The sequence below is a fragment of the Electrona antarctica genome (genome assembly GCF_951216825.1).
Source record: "Electrona antarctica genome assembly, chromosome: 4".
Lineage (NCBI taxonomy): Eukaryota > Metazoa > Chordata > Actinopteri > Myctophiformes > Myctophidae > Electrona > Electrona antarctica.
In genome coordinates, this window is record NC_136809.1 from 36,268,694 (window position 1) to 36,293,110 (window position 24,417).

The 24,417-nt window shown below is 42.8% G+C and overlaps 2 protein-coding genes across 2 annotated transcripts; both read left to right on the forward strand.

The window, feature by feature from the left end:
• The first annotated feature begins 1,929 nt into the window (after positions 1-1,929).
• Positions 1,930-13,486, forward strand: LOC306921546 (beta-1,3-N-acetylglucosaminyltransferase manic fringe-like). The gene is made up of 8 exons (XM_079498716.1): positions 1,930-2,675; positions 8,629-8,674; positions 9,704-9,806; positions 9,956-10,109; positions 11,508-11,593; positions 12,011-12,176; positions 12,274-12,359; positions 12,774-13,486. The coding sequence occupies exons 1-8, from the start codon at positions 2,328-2,330 to the stop codon at positions 12,823-12,825; spliced, it is 1,041 nt and encodes a 346-aa protein (XP_079354842.1). The 5' UTR covers positions 1,930-2,327; the 3' UTR covers positions 12,826-13,486.
• A 2,181-nt stretch (positions 13,487-15,667) lies between these two features.
• LOC306921682 (beta-1,3-N-acetylglucosaminyltransferase manic fringe-like) lies at positions 15,668-20,681 on the forward strand. The gene is made up of 7 exons (XM_079498928.1): positions 15,668-15,731; positions 16,751-16,853; positions 17,003-17,156; positions 18,678-18,763; positions 19,217-19,382; positions 19,480-19,565; positions 19,986-20,681. The coding sequence occupies exons 2-7, from the start codon at positions 16,759-16,761 to the stop codon at positions 20,035-20,037; spliced, it is 639 nt and encodes a 212-aa protein (XP_079355054.1). The 5' UTR covers positions 15,668-15,731; positions 16,751-16,758; the 3' UTR covers positions 20,038-20,681.
• The last annotated feature ends 3,736 nt before the right edge of the window (positions 20,682-24,417 follow it).

The window sequence follows — 24,417 nt, forward strand, 5'->3', positions numbered from 1 at the left end:
ATTAAAAAGGTTGAGAATTAGAAAATGTAAAACACCAGAATACCCCAGAATGATTCCATCTTGTAAGTGGTATATAAAACATACTTGAAGAAACATTAAGCATAATCTCTTATTAATGGTCATGTGAAACTCAGGATAACCTAATTCATAAAGATTTCCACTGACTAATGTCTGATGTGGACCCAAATGGCTAAAATGGAACATATCCATCATGTGTCCTAACATCTATTGGATGTTGTTTGAAACAGCTAATGTGATACCTATTCTTACATAAAAGATATGTTATGATTCTGTTATTAAAAAATAAGTTATGAGTCAAAACAACTGGATATATTTTTTCAATTCGATATAAATTTTTCAACATGGATAATAAGACGTTTTCGATGAATGAATTCACTATTTCCAGTATCTCTATATAGGCCTACTGTAGCTCCAATCCATGCAGCAATTGGGTCCCGTCCAATTTATTGCCTGCCTAGGAGGCACACAGACAAAGCCCTGAAAGGGGGTCTGGTCCCTCGACTCGCCTGGCCCTTTGTTCAAAGTGGGGTTGCAATGTACTTGCTGTACTTAAAAGGGCCCTTTTCAGCTAGGCCGTAAGGCGATCCTGGGCCTTTCCTAGCCAGGGTGTGCCCCGGGCATCTCTGGTTTACCTGGGGGACTATGTGGGGCGGATTATGCCGGGGAGGGGTTGAAAGGGGGGAAGCAGAAAGTAGAAGGCAGGTGGTCAGTGGGACAGAGAGAGAGAGAGAAAGAGAGAGAGGGGGGGGGGGGGGGGGGGAGCAAGGGATGGAGCAAGGGATGGAAGTATGTAAGGTGAGAACGCTGAGAAAGGACAAATAAACAAAGGTGGTGAAGAGGGTCTGAGGTGAATTAATTGTATCAAGCTCTTTCTTTCTTGTAACAGTCTCTGGAGACTGGAGGATAGAGAACATAAATTGCAGTATGGGAGCACTGGTATGCATAGTGCTTAGAAATATTCAATTTGTCTATCAGCATTGGTTCTCAAACATTTTCATCTCAAGGACCCACAAATGTATTGGCTGGCTATTTGAAAGGATTTTGTGCTAGCTGCTATAGGGACACCCCTAATAAGATTTGTCAATTCGCTCGCGTCATGATGCGTTGTCGTGAGTTTAGTTTAGAGATCAACTTTTTGAATACACCAGAAAATTCAATAGAGCATACAGTGTATAAACACTTCCACTCTTTGGAGACACCCTTGTGTCCTGTTTGGAGTTCCCAATGACCCCTGGTGGTATACACAGCAAATGCAATGTTAATTTAACTCATATTAAATGTACAAATTGAACCAAACAGGACACTCTCAGTTAAATTAACACTGAGGAACTCCAATTATTTGACAACTTCAGTTACTAATTACTATGTCGATTTGAATTATTATTACAAAACATTTACCACTTCAGCCCTATTTAAACTTTGACTATTTGAAAATAGCAGATCTACAAGCTCACAACGACTGTGATGTGATGCTGTTGACCTGTTGTGAGCTTGTAGATCTGTTATTTTCAAAAGAGTTTTATAAATGTTAAAAGTAAAAATCCTATACTTTTCCTTTTAAAAGTAGCATACAATAATATAGTCTATTCAAATAAAGTAGACACCTCAAAATGTTATAAATTATAGGCTATAGTGTAGTGAGTAAATTAAATGTTTTCCAGCTGCTTGTATTGACAATCAATCACACAACTTTTATGTAAATTTCTTCTGCCTCTTTTCGACAAATAAAACATATCAGAAAGCGCCAAACGGTCCCTGTTTAACACTTCGGCTTTAATCGCAGGTTAAGTGTCGTTTAAAGAGGAAGGAAGAAGGCGGAGTGATTGTTGAGGTTTGGTTTGCAGCCTCTGCTAGTGAACAAGTGAGAACCATTCCGCTCCTCCGAAACTCATATGTGTCAATGTGACGGACCTGTGGGGCCCGTTCATTGGATTGGAGCCCATAACAACCCATAACAACGCGAAATAGAAGACTGGTAAGGATTTTAGGGAGATGAAGATGAGCCACACATTCTCAGATGACATACAACAATGACAACAACTGGAAAGGAGTTAACAGAGCACTTGACCTAGACGTTTAGCCTTACATCTGACTCTGAGCTTGAGGGGGGAATTGAATGCGTAATGCATAAAGACTATAAAGACACTGTTGATGACTTGATGTCATAAAGACAGTGACGGTGGAAGGTCTGCGAAATCAGATCAAAAGCAATTAGTAAGTTGATTAGTAAGAACATGACTGGGTCAAATTGGCATTCACAACAGTCTGTGTTTGATGTAAATGGAAATACTTTCTAACGTTTTATCATGCGCAAAAGAAGAATACTTCAGACGATCCCCGTTTTTATTTTAGCATTTTGCTTTATCCTTTATGTTGATTTTCAATTACGCGCTGCTCACGGCGTAAACAAAATCGACGCACTTCACAAGCCGTCACCCAATTTGGTGCAACGCTCCATCCAAGAGGCGTATGAAGTAGGCCTACACAAGGAAATATTCACGAGAAACAGGACTTCTGAAAAAGCACACAATGTAACTCCATCATCAACGTTGAAGTTGACTGACATCTTCATTGCGGTGAAAACAACAGGAAGATTTCACAGGACGCGCCTGGCACTCCTCCTGGACACTTGGATCTCAAGAACCAAGACGCACGTGAGTGTCTCTCCGTTTACTGTAATGAGGTAGTCAAAGTGCCCCATGCAGGGCAGGGCATGCATGGCTTTGCGGCCTAATTTTCATTCATTTATGTCAGTCATTATTCATATCGAAAACGGTTCCAACTCGTGCATTTTAAACCGTTATGTTGTCTGTCTCAAAAGCTCGGTTTACACAAGTTGTAATGGCATGTTTTAATTTACCTCCCTTAACTCTGACTGTAAATGGAACCAAATGAATAGGGCTGCAGGCCTAGCTCTGGTCCATAGCTCTAGTGCCGTTAGCTATGGACCAGAGCTAGGGCAGGCCTACGGGCTACGGCTATATAGTATGGGTCCATTAATTTGGTTACATTTTTCAGAGTCAGAGAGTGACACAGAATTCACTTGTCCATTTAGAACCCCCTCAAGGAATCCTGCAGTCCCTGGAACCCCACTTTGAGAACCATTATAAATATAGGCTACTGGATAATAGCATATTATACGAAAAAATGTCTTGCCACTTGGCAGCAGCAAATGATGTGTCCACTCAGCTGATTTTAAAGCTGATTTCAAATTCAGAGTTATTTGAAATAGGTGTTTACATTTCTATATCATTCTATATTGTTTTAGACCAAATACTATTCTTATACCATAGCTTAAACAAATATAGAGGTATAGGCAGGATGTTCACACTTAAAGCAGAATGTGCCCTCTAATTTTCACTACCCCATTTGTGCTCTGAGAGCTGCTACTTGTGCTCTGAGAGCCTTGCCAATATAACCCCAGGCTTATCTTCTATGAGGCTTGTCAAAACTGATTCCCTACATGCTATACTAACAAAGTACCACCTTCCAAAGTAAATCCATCTCTATATTTGACGTGGCATGGTGGCATGAGTGAAGGCTGATTAGTAATAGGCCTGCTCTATACAGTATAAACATGTGGATAAAAAACATTGGGTTCACCATAGGGATGCTTTACTCTGTGTATTCTGTGTATTCAACATGACCTGAATCAAAATCTGTGTTTTAGTCACTTAGAATCTAACAGATGGTTATCTAAGTCTTAGATAACCATCTGTTAAATCAAAACTGTTAACTGAGTGTTAGCTGTTTTCATAAATAATTTGAGGGCTGGGTTAGAGTTTTTGTGGACAAACACTTGCCCTTGAGCAAGGCATTGAACCCCAACCATAAAATGTTCTATGAGCAGGGCGTGGCTGTAAACAAGCATCTCGAGCTTAGTCCACTTACCCTGGGTAAACAAAGAACTTTGCTTTTTGCTGTTTTTGAGTGTGCCTTGACCTCACATGAGTGCATCATGTGCAGATTAGGCTTGTTTTATAGCTTTGGAAATGACTTACCAGCCCCATGAGGAGCCCCATGAGGAGCCCCATGAGGAGCCCCATGAGGAGCCCCAGAAGTCTTGGATAACTGCTGTAATGACAGGAGCTATTAGCACCTCTCTAGGTCATAAATGACCTTTGTGTTTTATATCACATCCTGTATAGTAACAGACAGTCATTCTGTGTTGAAGCGAAAGAATAGTTCCTCTTTTAAAGATGTGAAACCATTACCCTTTATGGTAAAAAAAAAAAAAGAAAACAAGGGGGGAAAATGTAATGTAATGTAGTGCATTAAATACATTGCTTTTTAGCAAGTTTATTTTAACACGCACGCACGCACGCACGCACGCACGCACACACACACACACACACACACACACACACACACACACACACACACACACACACACACACACACACACACATACACACACACACACACACACGCGCACACACACACACACACACACACACACACACACACGCACACACACACACACACACACACACACACACACACAGGATGTGTGTGTGTGTGTGAGTAGACAGGCTGTTGGGGCCCAGGAGGAAGTTGCAGCCGTGGAGCAACAATACCAAAACGGAAACTGATCAGAGAACAGGAAGTTTCAGAGCAGATTGTAGAACAGTCTGAACCTTTACGCTGATACTACGTACGTGATCACATAATCACTGCTACTGTTTCACTAATACTGGATTCATGGAAAAACTAGGGAACAGGGAGAATGAAGGAATCCTGCAGTGCACACTGTCCTCACTTACAAGAACAATTTATTTAGAGTACGTTTTGGACACACATAAATCCAGTTCCAGTTATTACACTGGCCCGGGGAGAAGGCCACAGAAAGAGAAACAGAGAAAAGACAAGACAAAGAAGACTAGACTAGGAGTAGGAACTCGTGACAATGTCAGTCAGTCACAACAGGAGGGAGTAGAGGCTAAACACACACACACAACCAATGAGGAGCATCTACCCACTTCACGCAGGCAGATAAGTGGACCTTTACTGAAGCTGCTAGGGATTTTGTATCCTCTCCAAGCACACTAGCCTCAAGTAACAGAACTCCCGTAAATGCTGATAAATGATGGCTGAAATTGGTTTTGTGTATCTTATACAGGCCTGAGTGACATTAAAGTATGGTAAGGTAAATCATGCATAGCACAGGGTGGCAGCAGCTTAAATGCTATTTAAGTTTAGATGTATTATGTATTCCTATATACTGTATATAGGAATACTTGTATATTCTGGTCTAAATGCAAAATTACACTTTGGTAGAGGCTTTGGTTTGGGTACCTTGCCATGATGTAAAACATCAATGGAGCAATGGAGCAACTATTGAAGATAGTTGCTCCATTGATGTTTTACTCTGCAATTACTTTGCACAGTGAAACAGGTGTCAAAGTCACTCTTTTAGCACATACACAAGAATGTAAGTAAACAGATTCTGCCTATGCATTGGGGGGTTTATTTAACTCATACAGGGTACAAGGCGAAATCTCTGTCATCAGGGGTCATCACCATGTTGGCTTGCGGTGGACATCTTTGTCATTTTTTTGCCCCAGACATACAAAATGAGTATTATCACTAATAAGAAACACAAAGAGGTAGCCCTGAATAGGTCTGTAACACTGAGTGTAAAATGTGGTTCCATTTGTACACGCTGAGTTATCGGGGTCCTGGCAAATAAAATGTTTGAGATCCACAAGTACTAGTGCACTCATAATGTGCCATTGTGTTGTAGTAAATCATATTCTGAGGAAAACCTGGAGACTTGACATGCAGTAATTGGGTCTTCTGATCAAAATAATAACATTTATCTGTAAAACAGAAAATCAAAAATTTTCCACAGACAAGGACACATTGATGACACCTGCTGGAGATCAATCAGTCTAGCAGCTATCTGATCCTGGCTATGACTCCCGAAGAATACATCCGGGAAAAAAAAAGAATATCCAGCCCTTCTGGTCTAATGTTATAGGATTTATAAAAATACCAACTCAACTCTTATTTATTTTCCTAGATTGCGTTTTTGGTGAAAACAAGCTATCCAACTGCTGATAAGAACAGAAGTTCACAGTTAATCTTTCTCCCCCGGATGACAGAAGAGAACCACATCCTCCCAGCTAGCATCTAGTGTTAAAATCTTCTTTGAAAAAATAAAAAATAATTAATCAATCAATTAAGTAATTAATTCATTCACGGCAGTGATTGGGTTAAGAGCAGGACTACAGTTGGCCTACACTAAAATAGTAGACATTCAAAAGGTTTCTTGAATGTTGAATAAATCAGCTGTAACCACTCAGAAATCAATCATCTTAAACACAATTACAAAGGCTGGAAATCTTTTTCTCAAGTCTGGATACACTGGTGTCTCTTCGGGTCATTGAACTTGAACTCTTGTCACACTGTTTACAGTGGTATGGTTTTTCTCCAGTGTGGAGATGCAGATGTGCCTGCAGGTGACATGACCGATTGAAACTCTTGTCACACTGTTGACAGTGGTATGGTTTTTCTCCAGTGTGGAGACGCAAGTGTGTTTTAAGACTAAATACCTGACTGAAACTCTTGTCACACTGTTTACAGTGGTATGGTTTCTCTAGTGTGGAGATGCAGGTGTGCTTTCAGATGACCTAACTGACTGAAACTCTTGTCACACTGTTTACAGTAGTAAGGTTTTTCTCCAGTGTGGAGACGCTGGTGTTGCTTCAGATTACCTGACTCAGTGAATCTCTTGTCACACTGTTTACAGTGGTAAGGTTTTTCTCCAGTGTGGATACGCTGGTGTTTCTTCAGATCACTTGACTGACTGAAACTCTTGTCACACTGCTTACAGTGGTATGGTTTTTCTCCAGTGTGGATACGCTGGTGTGACCGCAGATGACTTAACCTACTAAAACTCTTGTCACACTGTTTACAGATGTGTATTTTCTTTCCTGTGTAACTTGGCTGATTTGTCTTTACTTCTCCCGTCAGAGCAAAAGGTTTGGTAAACCGTTGATGACTGTTAGATTTTGGTTCATCTGTGTCTCTTTGTTTCTGGCTGGTTACAGAGCAGTTTATTTGCTGACCGGCTGCTGAAGGGATCTGTTCATTCCTTGGTGTTTGGCAGTAGAGGTTATTGTGGCTCCTCTCCATGGGTTCATGGAGGAAGGTGGAGGTACAGGCAAATGGAAATTCTGAACAGGATACCTGAGTCTGGAAATATTGTGCCTCACTCCTTCCTTCCATCATCAAATGCAGCTATAAATGGACTGTGATGAGAATGAGAGCTCTAGGTTACTCTGTTGGGGTTATCTATATGAATCTCTTCCTCTTCACTCTCTTCCTCTTCACTCACTTGCGCTGAGCCTCAGAAAACTCCTTGAGATGCAGTGAAAGTCTAAAAACAATTCACATGTTATGTAGGCTGACCAGGAGCTGAGGTCTGACATCACACACAACATAAACTGTTGCCGTGCAAGTCTGGAAATGCAGATTTGCGCAGGCCGTCGATTTTTGGTCGATTTGCCTACACTATGACATCATCACTAAGACATCATCACTATGACATCATCACCATGACGGCAGAGATCCACATAGAAGCCATGCATCTATCTGTCCATCTCTGAGCAGCTCATGTGGTTTGTCTTGTTGCAAGGAGTTGCGTAGTTGCAAGGAGTTGCAGCTGGTGTGGTTTGGGTCTTATTAGAGTCCCAGTCAGGGACTGTTGTATCAAAGTGTTGTCAGTAGGGGTCAGTAGTAGACTACCCCTTGGTCTGAGATTCTTTACTCTCTGTCTGTCCTGATTTTTAGTGTCCCCCTCTATCAAAAATAGGTAAAGACATACCATTGGTCCGATATCTCAAATCCCTAACCATAACCTCCCACGGGGCAGCACACCTAAACCTAACCTTAGCCCTCTCCCAACCCTTAACGCACCCCTCACCAACCTTAATCCGGTCGTTTTAATGCACCCCTCACCAACCTTAATCCGGTCGTTTTAATGCACCCCTCACCAACCTTAATCCGGTCGTCTTAACGCACCCCTCACCAACCTTAATCCAGTCGGTCCAATGCTATGTCTAATCAATGCTATGTCTAACCAATGCTATGTCTAACCAAAGTATGCCTCCCGAGTGGTGAGGTAGAGTCTGAAGAGGTGAGTTTTAAGACTACCCCAAATGGGAATATGTAGCCTACTTGAGCTACAAGATCACAAGGTGTTCCTTGCAGATCGGCTATTTTTGAAAAGGTTTGACATCTTTTTGAAAGATTTATAGCTACTTTTACTTACCTGTGGTACTCCTCCAGGCTCCAATCACAGTGAGCATTTTGACTGTCTGTGTGTGTCAGCAGTGATTGAGACCCATCTTGTTCTCATCAGATTGTGTGTGTGTGTGTGTGTGTGTGTGTGTGTGTGTGTGTGTGTGTGTGTGTGTGTGTGTGTGTGTGCGTGTGCGTGTGTGTGCTTCTGAGAGATCCTCTACTGTCTCTTCACTGTCAGAGTGCTGAAGGATGTTTAAAAAGTAAACACACTGTTGCATATACAGAATTGAATGAAACTCCCTAACATAACCTTCTATTCCAACCTGCCTAACTCCTCCTGTCTTATTTATTTCCTTACAGACGTTCATTTTCACGGACACAGACGACCTGGACGTCTCATCCAGAGGTAGGCCAGCCATCCTGTTTGATGCATTGCTCATTGATCAGTCTCACATATTTATATGGTATTATATATATATATATAGTGATAAGTGTAACAACCCTGCACGTGGCGTGGCTTGTTGCTTGCCTGGTCTACTGAGTTGGAGATCGGGGTTCGATTCCAGCTCAGGGTACTAAACGTTACAATATACTGTATATATATATACGCACTATTCACTGTAGGCTGATCTTTTCTCGGGCGGTACAGTTTCCATACCAGGCCGTAACACAGCCTGATAGGATACCTTCAACCGAGCTGTTGTAATACAACCTGAGGATGCGGTGTCCTACTCCAAACTTCTTAGGCGTCAGAGCCAGTACAGTCACTGTTGGGCCTTTTTCCTCACATGTGTGGTGTGTGCGTCCCATTTGAGATCCTCTTAGATGTGAGGAATTTGAACTCACTGACCCTTTCCACTGCAGCGCCATAGATGAGGATGGGTGCATGATATCTCTGCGGCCTCCTGAAGTCCACAATCAGCTCCTTGGTCTTGTCGATGTTGAGCGAGAGGTTGATCTCGTCTCTGTAGTCAGAGTCGTCGTTGTCGACGATTTGGCCTATTACTGTCGTGTCGTATGCGTACTTTGTGATGGTGTTGGAGTCATGTGTGGCTGTGCAGTCATACGTGTACAGAGAGTAGAGGAGAGGGCTCAGCGCGCATCCCTGGGGTGCTCCAGTGTTGAGGGTCAGGGGGTCAGATGTGATGCTGCCCATTCTCACCACCTGTCTGTCTGTCTTTGCTTATTTATGTTATTATCTAATAGTTATACAGAACCTAATGTGACATTTGTGTGAGTGTGTCCATGTGTGTGCAGGAGAGGGTGAGAGTGAAGTGGGTGTCATTCAGTATTCATTGTGTTATAATGTATTCATTTATATAATTGCAATTGTGATCATAAAAAGTGTATTCTCTCTCTCTCTCTCTCTCTCTCTCTCTCTCTCTCTCTCTCTCTCTCTCTCTCTCTCTCTCTCTCTCTCTCTCTCTCTCTCCAGGTTATAACATGGTGGTGACAGGCTGTCAGTCAGACCACAGCCAGCAGGCTCTGTCCTGTAAAATGTCAGCTGAGTACGACCACTTCATGGCCTCTGACAAGAGGTAAGACCAACCAGCTGTTCTATGATATCCAAAAACCAAGTCTGTACATAGTTTGGTTGTGGTGGTATCCTTGGTTATGGACTAGTATGTATCATGTGCAGGAACCCCTGTAGAGTGTATTTAATCCCGTGTTCTCATCCGGCCACCAGGTGGCTCTGTCACGTGGATGATGATAACTATGTGAACCCTATGGCCCTGCTCTCACTGCTCTCAGCCTTCCCTGCAAATGGAGATATCTATGTGGGAAAACCCAGCCTGGACCGGCCCATCACTGCCCACGAGCTTCTGGACGGAAATGAAACGGTAAGGGGAACCTCAAAAGATCCTTCCTTCCTTTCCTTCTAACCTTTTTCTCCATCTCTTTCAGGACAGAATAATCTAAGTAAGAGATAGAGTAAGCCTCTCTCTTCCCTCTTTCCAACCAACCCTTGCTTCCTCACACATCCTCGTATCCTCTTGAAACGGCAAACTAATGAATTGGCGAAAACAAACATCACGTATTGTGATCTATTGATCATTGTGATCTACATTGTGATCTATTGATCACAATGTAAACAAGCCCCTGGGGCTTTTTGTGTTGTCCTTTTAGCAAACTTTGATTGTACTACATGTACCGTTAATGGTCTTGTTAATAAGCATTAATTCAATCAATCAATCAATCAATCAATCAATCAATCAATAAAAACGTAACCCCCGATCATCAGTTGTGTCATGAACAGTGACTGCACGACATTCAAACCAATGTATTGTCATCTCATCTCACTCCTCGGTTTAATTTCTCTTCAGCAGTTCAGTCATGCCAACTTGATTGAATTTCATTATTTTTTCATGAATATAAAATGAGAAATACATTTATTTGGTTTGGCGACACTAATTCTCCCCTACACCAAATAGGGGCCCTCCAAATCCCTACACAAAAGCAGAAAACAACAGGTGGTAGCTGGGGTGGTGGAGGGTAAGCAACTATTCCTAAGGTCAGCAACAGCATGAGACAACACAGCAAATAAACAAATGACTCTGAGCAATGCATACTTACCTGTTTAAGCGCACCCTGGGCAAGACCTACGCTGTAAATGTTTTTGGGCAGAAGTTTACATTCTCCGCGAATGAAACAAGTGTTGGCCGGGAAAATATCGTATCCGGGGGAAATACATCCGCCGATAGCTTCTCTGCCTTATGTTGTGACCAGGCTTTTCTTTTCGCAGATAAGTAAGCCTGGGACCGAGGCTAGTGAGATGTGTATGTGATAGGTTGAGAATAGAAGTATGCAGCTGACTGTAACAGGACCTCTCTGTTACAGTCAACCTCACCTGCACACTTCTATTCTATTCTCTGTGCCTTACAGTGTCCTACATGTCCTAACCCTTATTTCTTAAATGATATTTGCACAGTATGTTGGCACATAAGGGAAAAATTATCCAGAACCAAGTTGTATGTGTACAGTATTTCTATATTTGTTAGTCTACTCCATGAAATGGTGGAGTGGAGTCCAAATTACTTCTAGCTGAGGATAAAAGGCTGTAACAACACAAATACTGTACATTCATGACGGTATAACACATGATTTCATGGATGACTTGAGACATGGCTTTGTCGTGCAGCTAAATAGGAAGGTGGTTCAAATGTTTAGTGTGTGTGTGTGTGTGTGTGTGTGTGTGTGTGTGTGTGTGTGTGTGTGTTTGTGTGCGTGTTGTCTTTCAGAGAGAGGTGCGTTTCTGGTTCGCTACCGGTGGAGCAGGCTTCTGTCTGAGCAGACGTCTGGCACAGAGGATGGATCCCTGGGCTAGGTGAGAAGACAATAACCATGGTTATTATTAGTAGCGTTGTAGTCTACCTAAAGCGAGTCAAAGTCAAGACCAAGTAAGTCCGAGGGGGGGCGAGTCTGAGTCAAGACCGTACCGTACTCGAGACCGTACTCGAGACGAGTCAAGGACTCGAGTACTACAACACTAGTTATTAGAAGTGCTAACATGTGACTACTATGTGGTTACACATGCACAATGTGCATACCATATGTTGATTTGATGTTTTATTATATACAGCACTTTGGTCAATTTTGATCGTTTTAAATGTGTTATACAAATGTGCTCTAATAAACAAAGATTGATGGATTTGTTTGCATGCGTGCGTGTGTGTGTGTGTGTGTGTGTGTGTGTGTGTGTGTGTGTGTGTGTGTGTGTGTGTGTGTGTGTGTGTGTGTGTAGTGGTTCCCGGTTTGAACGGACGTCAGCAGCGATCCGTCTTCCAGACGACTGCACGGTGGGCTTCATAGTGGAGAAGCGTCTGGGAGTGTCCCTGGTCCATTGTCCTCTGTTCCACTCTCACCTGGAGAACCTTCTGCTCATCAGCCCCAGCAACGTAGCAGCACAGGTCTGATACAGAGTTCATTTTGACAGCAAATTCTGATTTGGTCTGATTATTATGATGATTATTATGAATATTATTTGTTTTCCATTTGTCCCTGCAGGTGACATTGAGCTATGGGATGTTTGAGAACAAGCTGAACAGTATTGAAATTAAGGGGATATTCTCCAGAGAGGAAGACCCGTCCAGGTTAGTCCTCACCCACCCTTCCAACAAATAGTCCACTTGCCAGAATGTGAACCCGGACATTATGAGTACCCTAAAGTTTTATGTTAGAAATGTTGAGTATGGGTCCCCAGCATTTAGAAACTGCTCGATGCTAACTTGCATATGTTGGGCAATTTTCATAATTAGCATAATAAGCTGGTGTACCATTAAATCCTGTACTTACAGGACCGTATTCCCATGGGCCCTAATACTTAGTATAGCCATGGACTGCAAATATCTTAGCCCAAAAATAGGCGGTCTACAAGCTCACAATGCGTCGCAATGCAACACATTGTGAGCTTGCAAATCAGTTCGTTTTGGTTCCGCCCAGGGATGCTAGGGTTGAAGTTGCTCAAATAAAGATTCCGTACCTGAATTCTCCTGTGCTCTGTACAGGTTCAAGACTGTCCACTGTATGCTGTACCCTTTCACTAGCTGGTGCCCGTGAAGTGAACACGTGTAGTGTTCACAGAGGACCACAACTCCAATGAGCACTTGAGACAACATGGGTGATCCTGTTCAACTGTTTTCTTTTGTTTGGAATCAGTAGAAGTTGATACATAATAAGACACTATCTGAATATGAAGAGCAATTAACATCAATGAAAGATGTGATGAAATGAACCATTTAATGACTGATATTTGGTCTAAGCTGGGCTCACACCACAAGGTAAGAGGGGAGTTTTGGCATCAGAAATACCCCTACAGACAATCGCGGAGGCGTTTAGACCAATGACTAGTCTAAACTAAGTATGCACCCCATGAGGGCCCCTGATTCTTGCAAAATGACTGCTGTGTGTACTAACACATGAACAAATGCATTAGGTTTCTCCTTTTGCCTTTGTATTTTAAGTGGACAATTTTACTTCTTCATAGGAAGAGTAAAGCACTTAAAAAAACAAGACAGCACTTAATGTGTAATTTATTTCTCGATTTGTATAGCTTGCTTATGAAATGTTATATTTTCAAAATCTAAAATATGTGACAGCGTGGAAAACCTTGCGTGTTCTGTTTTGGTTCTGTTTTTTATTTTAAAGTTAATCTATTTAACGTGTGTGTGTGTGTGTGTGTGTGTGTGTGTGTGTGTGTGTGTGTGTGTGTGTGTGTGTGTGTGTGTGTGTGTGTGTGTGTGTGTGAGAGAGAGAGAGAGAGAGAGCGTAATATACCCCTGCAACTGTTAATGTTCAAAATAGTTGCATTAAATTACATCAAATCCTATGATTGTCAATTCGTGTCTGTTGAGCTACTGTGCTACTATGTCTTGTGCGCATGTGCGCTCGCGTGCGTGCGTGCGTGCGTGCGTGCGTGCGTGCGTGCGTGCGTGCGTGCGTGCGTGCGTGCGTGCGTGCGTGTGTGCGTGCGTGTGTGTGATCATCTGTCAAGGAAGCAATGGGAAAAGGTTAAAAAAAAATTCTACATAAACATAACCCCTAAACCTGACCTGTCTAATCCTAACCCATCCCAGCTGTGAACTCCGCCCCATCTGCCAGAGTTTGGTTAGGTATCACACTTTTGTGAATCATACTCGTGTGAAGTGAGGGATGACCACTGTGGCTGCCAGCCTGCCACATGATGTCACAGGGGGCAGGCGCGGAAAGTTCTTATAATCCAGCATCCCCTGTCCCCTCAGGGGGACAGGGGATGCTGGATTATATAGGCCAGGGTGCTAGTGCACTTGGCTGGAGGCCACAATGTAGTTGGCTGGAATAAAAACCAGAAGGCATGCAGATCAAGATAGCCACAAAATATCCATGAAAGAAGCACCTGTTTGCCTTCACCTATGGATGGTTTCCATAAGGGTTGCACCTACAACATGGTGAATAATTGATACATAAAGCATGATGTGTTGATGAAAATAATTGACTTCCATATTATAAAATGTAACTGATTTCTGATTACCGTTAGTTTTCCCCTGGGAAAACAAAAAAAACACAAGCCATCTCTCTAAGGCACCAATCACACTATTAAGACGAAATCGTTCTCGCTGTTCCAGGGGGGAAATTCATTTTCAATGGGAGTCGCTGAGATTCACAGAACAGCTCTGCTCCATGGAGTGTGTTCTGCCCTCCTCCCCCCATGGAGCAGAGCTGTTTTGTGAATCTCAGTGACTCCCATTGAAAATGAATTGCTTGCTGCTCTGCCCCCTGTTTCCCCCGGAACGATTTCGTCTTAATAGCGTGACTGGCGCCTTAGAAGGTCGAGTTGTTTAGCAGGACAGACAGACTAGCAGATTACTTATACTTAAGTTAAACTAAAATTCTCGTTCTGGGCGCAGACGACGCTTGGGCAGAGTCAAGACACGGTGACACACGAGCCAGACTTTTGAAGCCAAAAGGCGACACAGTCTGTGGAAACCATGGCTACAAGGTAAACGTGTGTACAGCCCCCCTTGAATGTATTTACTACAGCAGATTAGACAGGAGGAGTCTTTCAAAGCATCCTGGATAGTAATGTGTGGCAGAGAGTTGATTACATGCCTGTTGGCCGGTGGAGAAGCTTGCAGCGAGTCCAGGTGGTTTGCCAGCGCCTCCATGACCTGTGTCCGTCGCTCTTCCGGAGCCAGCCACTGAACCTCTTGGTCTACATGCAAGGACAGGAGGGGTATATTTGATTCTTGAGTAAACCCCTTTTGATTAAAGTTCACATCACCAACCTTAATCCGGTCGTTTTAATGCACCCCTCACCAACCTTAATCCGGTCGTCTTAACGCACCCCTCACCAACCTTAATCCAGTCGGTCCAATGCTATGTCTAATCAATGCTATGTCTAACCAATGCTATGTCTAACCAAAGTATGCCTCCCGAGTGGTGAGGTAGAGTCTGAAGAGGTGAGTTTTAAGACTACCCCAAATGGGAATATGTAGCCTACTTGAGCTACAAGATCACAAGGTGTTCCTTGCAGATCGGCTATTTTTGAAAAGGTTTGACATCTTTTTGAAAGATTTATAGCTACTTTTACTTACCTGTGGTACTCCTCCAATCACAGTGAGCATTTTGACTGTCTGTGTGTGTCAGCAGTGATTGAGACCCATCTTGTTCTCATCAGATTGTGTGTGTGTGTGTGTGTGTGTGTGTGTGTGTGTGTGTGTGTGTGTGTGTGTGTGTGTGTGTGTGTGTGTGTGTGTGTGTGTGTGTGCGTGTGCGTGTGTGTGCTTCTGAGAGATCCTCTACTGTCTCTAAACTGTCAGAGTGCTGAAGGATGTTTAAAAAGTAAACACACTGTTGCATATACAGAATTGAATGAAACTCCCTAACATAACCTTCTATTCCAACCTGCCTAACTCCTCCTGTCTTATTTATTTCCTTACAGACGTTCATTTTCACGGACACAGACGACCTGGACGTCTCATCCAGAGGTAGGCCAGCCATCCTGTTTGATGCATTGCTCATTGATCAGTCTCACATATTTATATGGTATTATATATATATATATAGTGATAAGTGTAACAACCCTGCACGTGGCGTGGCTTGTTGCTTGCCTGGTCTACTGAGTTGGAGATCGGGGTTCGATTCCAGCTCAGGGTACTAAACGTTACAATATACTGTATATATATACGCACTATTCACTGTAGGCTGATCTTTTCTCGGGCGGTACAGTTTCCATACCAGGCCGTAACACAGCCTGATAGGATACCTTCAACCGAGCTGTTGTAATACAACCTGAGGATGCGGTGTCCTACTCCAAACTTCTTAGGCGTCAGAGCCAGTACAGTCACTGTTGGGCCTTTTTCCTCACATGTGTGGTGTGTGCGTCCCATTTGAGATCCTCTTAGATGTGAGGAATTTGAACTCACTGACCCTTTCCACTGCAGCGCCATAGATGAGGATGGGTGCATGATATCTCTGCGGCCTCCTGAAGTCCACAATCAGCTCCTTGGTCTTGTCGATGTTGAGCGAGAGGTTGATCTCGTCTCTGTAGTCAGAGTCGTCGTTGTCGACGATTTGGCCTATTACTGTCGTGTCGTATGCGTACTTTGTGATGGTGTTGGAGTCATGTGTGGCTGTGCAGTCATACGTGTACAGAGAGTAGAGGAGAGGGCTCAGCGCGCATCCCTGGGGTGCTCCAGTGTTGAGGGTCAGGGGGTCAGATGTGATGCTGCCCATTCTCACCACCTGTCTGTCTGTCTTTGCTTATTTATGTTATTATCTAATAGTTATACAGAACCTAATGTGACATTTGTGTGAGTGTGTCCATGTGTGTGCAGGAGAGGGTGAGAGTGAAGTGGGTGTCATTCAGTATTCATTGTGTTATAATGTATTCATTTATATAATTGCAATTGTGATCATAAAAAGTGTATTCTCTCTCTCTCTCTCTCTCTCTCTCTCTCTCTCTCTCTCTCTCTCTCTCTCTCTCTCTCTCTCTCTCTCTCTCCAGGTTATAACATGGTGGTGACAGGCTGTCAGTCAGACCACAGCCAGCAGGCTCTGTCCTGTAAAATGTCAGCTGAGTACGACCACTTCATGGCCTCTGACAAGAGGTAAGACCAACCAGCTGTTCTATGATATCCAAAAACCAAGTCTGTACATAGTTTGGTTGTGGTGGTATCCTTGGTTATGGACTAGTATGTATCATGTGCAGGAACCCCTGTAGAGTGTATTTAATCCCGTGTTCTCATCCGGCCACCAGGTGGCTCTGTCACGTGGATGATGATAACTATGTGAACCCTATGGCCCTGCTCTCACTGCTCTCAGCCTTCCCTGCAAATGGAGATATCTATGTGGGAAAACCCAGCCTGGACCGGCCCATCACTGCCCACGAGCTTCTGGACGGAAATGAAACGGTAAGGGGAACCTCAAAAGATCCTTCCTTCCTTTCCTTCTAACCTTTTTCTCCATCTCTTTCAGGACAGAATAATCTAAGTAAGAGATAGAGTAAGCCTCTCTCTTCCCTCTTTCCAACCAACCCTTGCTTCCTCACACATCCTCGTATCCTCTTGAAACGGCAAACTAATGAATTGGCGAAAACAAACATCACGTATTGTGATCTATTGATCATTGTGATCTACATTGTGATCTATTGATCACAATGTAAACAAGCCCCTGGGGCTTTTTGTGTTGTCCTTTTAGCAAACTTTGATTGTACTACATGTACTGTTAATGGTCTTGTTAATAAGCATTCATTCAATCAATCAATCAATCAATCAATCAATCAATCAATCAATCAATCAATCAATAAAAACGTAACCCCCGATCATCAGTTGTGTCATGAACAGTGACTGCACGACATTCAAACCAATGTATTGTCATCTCATCTCACTCCTCGGTTTAATTTCTCTTCAGCAGTTCAGTCATGCCAACTTGATTGAATTTCATTATTTTTTCATGAATATAAAATGAGAAATACATTTATTTGGTTTGGCGACACTAATTCTCCCCTACACCAAATAGGGGCCCTCCAAATCCCTACACAAAAGCAGAAAACAACAGGTGGTAGCTGGGGTGGTGGAGGGTGAGCAACAATTCCTAAGGTCAGCAACAGCATGAGACAACACAGCAAATAAACAAATGACTCTGAGCAATGCATACTTACCTGTTTAAGCGCACCCTGGGCAAGACCTACGCTGTAAATGTTTTTGGGCAGAAGTTGCGGGATTTTGGCGGAAGTATCGCCCAAGGAAATGACGTTGATGCTTTACAAATCAATTTACATTCTCCGCGAATGAAACAAGTGTTGGCCGGGAAAATATCGTATCCGGGGGAAATACATCCGCCGATAGCTTCTCTGCCTTATGTTGTGACCAGGCTTTTCTTTTCGCAGATAAGTAAGCCTGGGACCGAGGCTAGTGAGATGTGTATGTGATAGGTTGAGAATAGAAGTATGCAGCTGACTGTAACAGGACCTCTCTGTTACAGTCAACCTCACCTGCACACTTCTATTCTATTCTCTGTGCCTTACAGTGTCCTACATGTCCTAACCCTTATTTCTTAAATGATATTTGCACAGTATGTTGGCACATAAGGGAAAAATTCTCCAGCACCAAGTTGTATGTGTACAGTATTTCTATATTTGTTAGTCTACTCCATGACATGGTGGAGTGGAGTCCAAATTACTTCCAGCTGAGGATAAAAGGCTGTAACAACACAAATACTGTACATTCATGACGGTATAACACATGATTTCATGGATGACTTGAGACATGGCTTTGTCGTGCAGCTAAATAGGAAGGTGGTTCAAATGTTTAGTGTGTGTGTGTGTGTGTGTGTGTGTGTGTGTGTGTGTGTGTGTGTGTGTGTGTGTGTGTGTGTGTGTGTGTGTGTGTGTGTGTGTGTGTGTGTGTGTTTGTGTGCGTGTTGTCTTTCAGAGAGAGGTGCGTTTCTGGTTCGCTACCGGTGGAGCAGGCTTCTGTCTGAGCAGACGTCTGGCACAGAGGATGGATCCCTGGGCTAGGTGAGAAGACAATAACCATGGTTATTATTAGTAGCGTTGTAGTCTACCTAAAGCGAGTCAAAGTCAAGACCAAGTAAGTCCGAGGGGGGGCGAGTCTGAGTCAAGACCGTACCGTACTCGAGACCGTACTCGAGACGAGTCAAGGACTCGAGTACTACAACACTAGTTATTAGAAGTGCTAAGATGTGACTACTATGTGGTTACACATGCACAATGTGCATACCATATGTTGATTTGATGTTTTATTATATACAGCACTTTGGTCAATTTTGATCGTTTTAAATGTGTTATACAAATGTGCTCTAATAAACAAAGATTGATGGATTTGTTTGCATGCGTGCGTGTGTGTGTGTGTGTGTGTGTGTGTGTGTGTGTGTGTGTGTGTGTGTGTGTGTGTGTGTGTGTGTGTGTGTGTGTGTGTGTGTGTGTGTGTGTGTGTGTGTGTGTGTGTAGTGGTTCCCGGTTTGAACGGACGTCAGCAGCGATCCGTCTTCCAGACGACTGCACGGTGGGCTTCATAGTGGAGAAGCGTCTGGGAGTGTCCCTGGTCCATTGTCCTCTGTTCCACTCTCACCTGGAGAACCTTCTGCTCATCAGCCCCAGCAACGTAGCAGCACAGGTCTGATACAGAGTTCATTTTGACAGCAAATTCTGATTTGGTCTGATTATTATGATGATTATTATGAATATTATTTGTTTTCCATTTGTCCCTGCAGGTGACATTGAGCTATGGGATGTTTGAGAACAAGCTGAACAGTATTGAAATTAAGGGGATATTCTCCAGAGAGGAAGACCCGTCCAGGTTAGTCCTCACCCACCCTTCCAACAAATAGTCCACTTGCCAGAATGTGAACCCGGACATTACGAGTACCCTAAAGTTTTATGTTAGAAATGTTGAGTATGGGTCCCCAGCATTTAGAAACTGCTGGATGCTAACTTGCATATGTTGGGCAATTTTCATAATTAGCATAATAAGCTGGTGTACCATTAAATCCTGTACTTACAGGACCGTATTCCCATGGGCCCTAATACTTAGTATAGCCATGGACTGCAAATATCTTAGCCCAAAAATAGGCGGTCTACAAGCTCACAATGCGTCGCAAAGCAACACATTGTGAGCTTGCAAATCAGTTCGTTTTGGTGACTGTTCCGCCCAGGGATGCTAGGGTTGAAGTTGCTCAAATAAAGATTCCGTACCTGAATTCTCCTGTGCTCTGTACAGGTTCAAGACTGTCCACTGTATGCTGTACCCTTTCACTAGCTGGTGCCCGTGAAGTGAACACGTGTAGTGTTCACAGAGGACCACAACTCCAATGAGCACTTGAGACAACATGGGTGATCCTGTTCAACTGTTCTGGATTTCTTTTGTTTGGAATCAGTAGAAGTTGATACATAATAAGACACTATCTGAATATGAAGAGCAATTAACATCAATGAAAGATGTGATGAAATGAACCATTTAATGACTGATATTTGGTCTAAGCTGGGCTCACACCACAAGGTAAGAGGGGAGTTTTGGCATCAGAAATACCCCTACAGACAATCGCGGAGGCGTTTAGACCAATGACTAGTCTAAACTAAGTATGCACCCCATGAGGGCCCCTGATTCTTGCAAAATGACTGCTGTGTGTACTAACACATGAACAAATGCATTAGGTTTCTCCTTTTGCCTTTGTATTTTAAGTGGACAATTTTACTTCTTCATAGGAAGAGTAAAGCACTTAAAAAAACAAGACAGCACTTAATGTGTAATTTATTTCTCGATTTGTATAGCTTGCTTATGAAATGTTATATTTTCAAAATCTAAAATATGTGACAGCGTGGAAAACCTTGCGTGTTCTGTTTTGGTTCTGTTTTTTATTTTAAAGTTAATCTATTTAACGTGTGTGTGTGTGTGTGTGTGTGTGTGTGTGTGTGTGTGTGTGTGTGTGTGTGTGTGTGTGTGTGTGAGAGAGAGAGAGAGAGAGCGTAATATACCCCTGCAACTGTTAATGTTCAAAATAGTTGCATTAAATTACATCAAATCCCCTGTCAGAGTACCCATCTCCACCTTTAAGGCACTTGATCGAATGATTTCTAAATTTATTTGGCAAAATAAAAAGCCCAGGATAAGGCTCAAAACACTTCTTTTGCCAAAAATTAGGGGAGGCCTAGGCCTTCCCAATTTAAAGCATTACTATTGGGCGGCTCAGCTGACTGCAATTGTCGCATGGATAGGTAATGATGAAGAGACAGGTTGGAACCGAATAGAACAGAGCACAATTAAAGGGGTGTCTCTGTCAGCATTACCCTTCCTTGATAAAAAAACTATTGATAAAAACAAAATTAAAATAGGAAATGAATGGATAAAGCATACATTAAAGGTGTGGGAAGCAGTTAGGAAAACACTGTGGGGACCAGGGTCAGTTTCAAGGGCAATGCCAATAGTGGGTAACATTGATTTCTCTCCATCCATAAGTGATACTGGATTCAGTCGTTGGGCTGATAAGGGTCTTAAAACCATAAATCAGTTATTTGAGGGAACAACTTTTAAATCCTTTGCTCAACTCCAGACGAAATTTAAACTCCCTTCAAGTGATTTATTTAGATATTTCCAAATAAGGCATTATATCATGGATCATAGAGAGAGAGAGCTGGTTAGGAAAACCCCAAACGAAATTGAGGTGTATTTCATTGGTATTGCAGAAAAAAAATTCCCAACTAAAAAACATGTTTCTAATTTATATAAAGCACTGGATGATGTTTCTCAAAATACATGGTACATTAAGGATAAATGGGAATTGGAATTAAATATAATAATTGAAGACAAAACCTGGGAGGACATGTGTGAAGGTTGTCACAAGGGAATAAATAGCCAGTTGTGGAAGGAATTTGATTGGAAACTCAAAACTAGATATTTCAATACTCCTCTGGTCATTTCTTCATACGTGAAAACACCATCCATAGAATTATGTTGGAGAAATTGTGGGGGAGTTGGAGACCATACACACATTTTTTGGGATTGTCCAATAATTTCAGGGTTCTGGAAAAATGTTAAAAAGGAAATTGAAAGGTGTTTGGGGTTGAATATTCCTTCTGGACCCGAGTTATTTCTGCTGGGAATTATACCCGAGGAGTTGCGTGGATGGAGTTACATATTAAGGATACTTTTACTGATTGCTAAGAAAATGATAACAGTAAATTGGAGGGAGGTAAAACCACCTACTATAACCCAATGGAAACAGAGACTGAAGCAGGTTTATATAATGGAGGAAATGACGGCAAGGTTACAATTAAAAATGGAAAGTTTCATACTTAAATGGACTTCTGTAATATTGTACTTGGGTGTTTCGGTGTATGTGTAGAGGTCTAAGAGTGCTGAGTAGGGGTTGTTGAGTCTATAAAAATGCTTCGAATGTTGGATATCTGCTGTATATTGTATTGTATTGTGAGTCATGTCTCCTGCTGTTCCCTGCCTTGTCCTGTACTGTCTGAAGAATGCTGTGTTTTTGAAGTTTGTCAAGCTGTTTTTCTGTTTTTCTTTGATTTCTTTTATTGTCTCTGTTTTTGTTATGTATTTTTGTTTTCTTGTATTCACATTTATGTTTGATTTCTGTTTCATTGTTCGTGTTTCTTTTTTTGAAATAAAAACAAAGTTCAAAAAAAAAAATTACATCAAATCCTATGATTGTCAATTCGTGTCTGTTGAGCTACTGTGCTACTATGTCTTGTGCGCATGTGCGCTCGCGTGCGTGCGTGCGTGCGTGCGTGCGTGTGTGCGTGCGTGTGTGTGATCATCTGTCAAGGAAGCAATGGGAAAAGGTTAAAAAAAATGTCTACATAAACATAACCCCTAAACCTGACCTGTCTAATCCTAACCCATCCCAGCTGTGAACTCCGCCCCATCTGCCAGAGTTTGGTTAGGTATCACACTTTTGTGAATCATACTCGTGTGAAGTGAGGGATGACCACTGTGGCTGCCAGCCTGCCACATGATGTCACAGGGGGCAGGCGCGGAAAGTTCTTATAATCCAGCATCCCCTGTCCCCTCAGGGGGACAGGGGATGCTGGATTATATAGGCCAGGGTGCTAGTGCACTTGGCTGGAGGCCACAATGTAGTTGGCTGGAATAAAAACCAGAAGGCATGCAGATCAAGATAGCCACAAAATATCCATGAAAGAAGCACCTGTTTGCCTTCACCTATGGATGGTTTCCATAAGGGTTGCACCTACAACATGGTGAATAATTGATACATAAAGCATGATGTGTTGATGAAAATAATTGACTTCCATATTATAAAATGTAACTGATTTCTGATTACCGTTAGTTTTCCCCTGGGAAAACAAAAAAAACACAAGCCATCTCTCTAAGGCACCAATCACACTATTAAGACGAAATCGTTCTCGCTGTTCCAGGGGGGAAATTCATTTTCAATGGGAGTCGCTGAGATTCACAGAACAGCTCTGCTCCATGGAGTGTGTTCTGCCCTCCTCCCCCCATGGAGCAGAGCTGTTTTGTGAATCTCAGTGACTCCCATTGAAAATGAATTGCTTGCTGCTCTGCCCCCTGTTTCCCCCGGAACGATTTCGTCTTAATAGCGTGACTGGCGCCTTAGAAGGTCGAGTTGTTTAGCAGGACAGACAGACTAGCAGATTACTTATACTTAAGTTAAACTAAAATTCTCGTTCTGGGCGCAGACGACGCTTGGGCAGAGTCAAGACACGGTGACACACGAGCCAGACTTTTGAAGCCAAAAGGCGACACAGTCTGTGGAAACCATGGCTACAAGGTAAACGTGTGTACAGCCCCCCTTGAATGTATTTACTACAGCAGATTAGACAGGAGGAGTCTTTCAAAGCATCCTGGATAGTAATGTGTGGCAGAGAGTTGATTACATGCCTGTTGGCCGGTGGAGAAGCTTGCAGCGAGTCCAGGTGGTTTGCCAGCGCCTCCATGACCTGTGTCCGTCGCTCTTCCGGAGCCAGCCACTGAACCTCTTGGTCTACATGCAAGGACAGGAGGGGTATATTTGATTCTTGAGTAAACCCCTTTTGATTAAAGTTCACATCACCAACCTTAATCCGGTCGTTTTAATGCACCCCTCACCAACCTTAATCCGGTCGTCTTAACGCACCCCTCACCAACCTTAATCCAGTCGGTCCAATGCTATGTCTAATCAATGCTATGTCTAACCAATGCTATGTCTAACCAAAGTATGCCTCCCGAGTGGTGAGGTAGAGTCTGAAGAGGTGAGTTTTAAGACTACCCCAAATGGGAATATGTAGCCTACTTGAGCTACAAGATCACAAGGTGTTCCTTGCAGATCGGCTATTTTTGAAAAGGTTTGACATCTTTTTGAAAGATTTATAGCTACTTTTACTTACCTGTGGTACTCCTCCAATCACAGTGAGCATTTTGACTGTCTGTGTGTGTCAGCAGTGATTGAGACCCATCTTGTTCTCATCAGATTGTGTGTGTGTGTGTGTGTGTGTGTGTGTGTGTGTGTGTGTGTGTGTGTGTGTGTGTGTGTGTGTGTGTGTGTGTGTGTGTGTGTGTGTGTGTGTGTGTGTGTGTGTGCGTGTGCGTGTGTGTGCTTCTGAGAGATCCTCTACTGTCTCTAAACTGTCAGAGTGCTGAAGGATGTTTAAAAAGTAAACACACTGTTGCATATACA

Excerpts from the sequence above, each read along its gene's own strand:
- LOC306921546 (XM_079498716.1), top strand. The coding sequence starts at position 2,328 with ATGCGCAAAAGAAGAATACTTCAGACGATCCCCGTTTTTATTTTAGCA. Across the intron at positions 10,110-11,507 it reads TTCTGGACGGAAATGAAACG|AGAGAGGTGCGTTTCTGGTT; the intron begins GTAAGGGGAACC and ends GTTGTCTTTCAG. Across the intron at positions 11,594-12,010 it reads AGGATGGATCCCTGGGCTAG|TGGTTCCCGGTTTGAACGGA; the intron begins GTGAGAAGACAA and ends GTGTGTGTGTAG.
- LOC306921682 (XM_079498928.1), top strand. The coding sequence starts at position 16,759 with ATGGTGGTGACAGGCTGTCAGTCAGACCACAGCCAGCAGGCTCTGTCC. Across the intron at positions 19,383-19,479 it reads CCAGCAACGTAGCAGCACAG|GTGACATTGAGCTATGGGAT; the intron begins GTCTGATACAGA and ends TTGTCCCTGCAG. Across the intron at positions 19,566-19,985 it reads AGAGAGGAAGACCCGTCCAG|GTTCAAGACTGTCCACTGTA; the intron begins GTTAGTCCTCAC and ends TGCTCTGTACAG.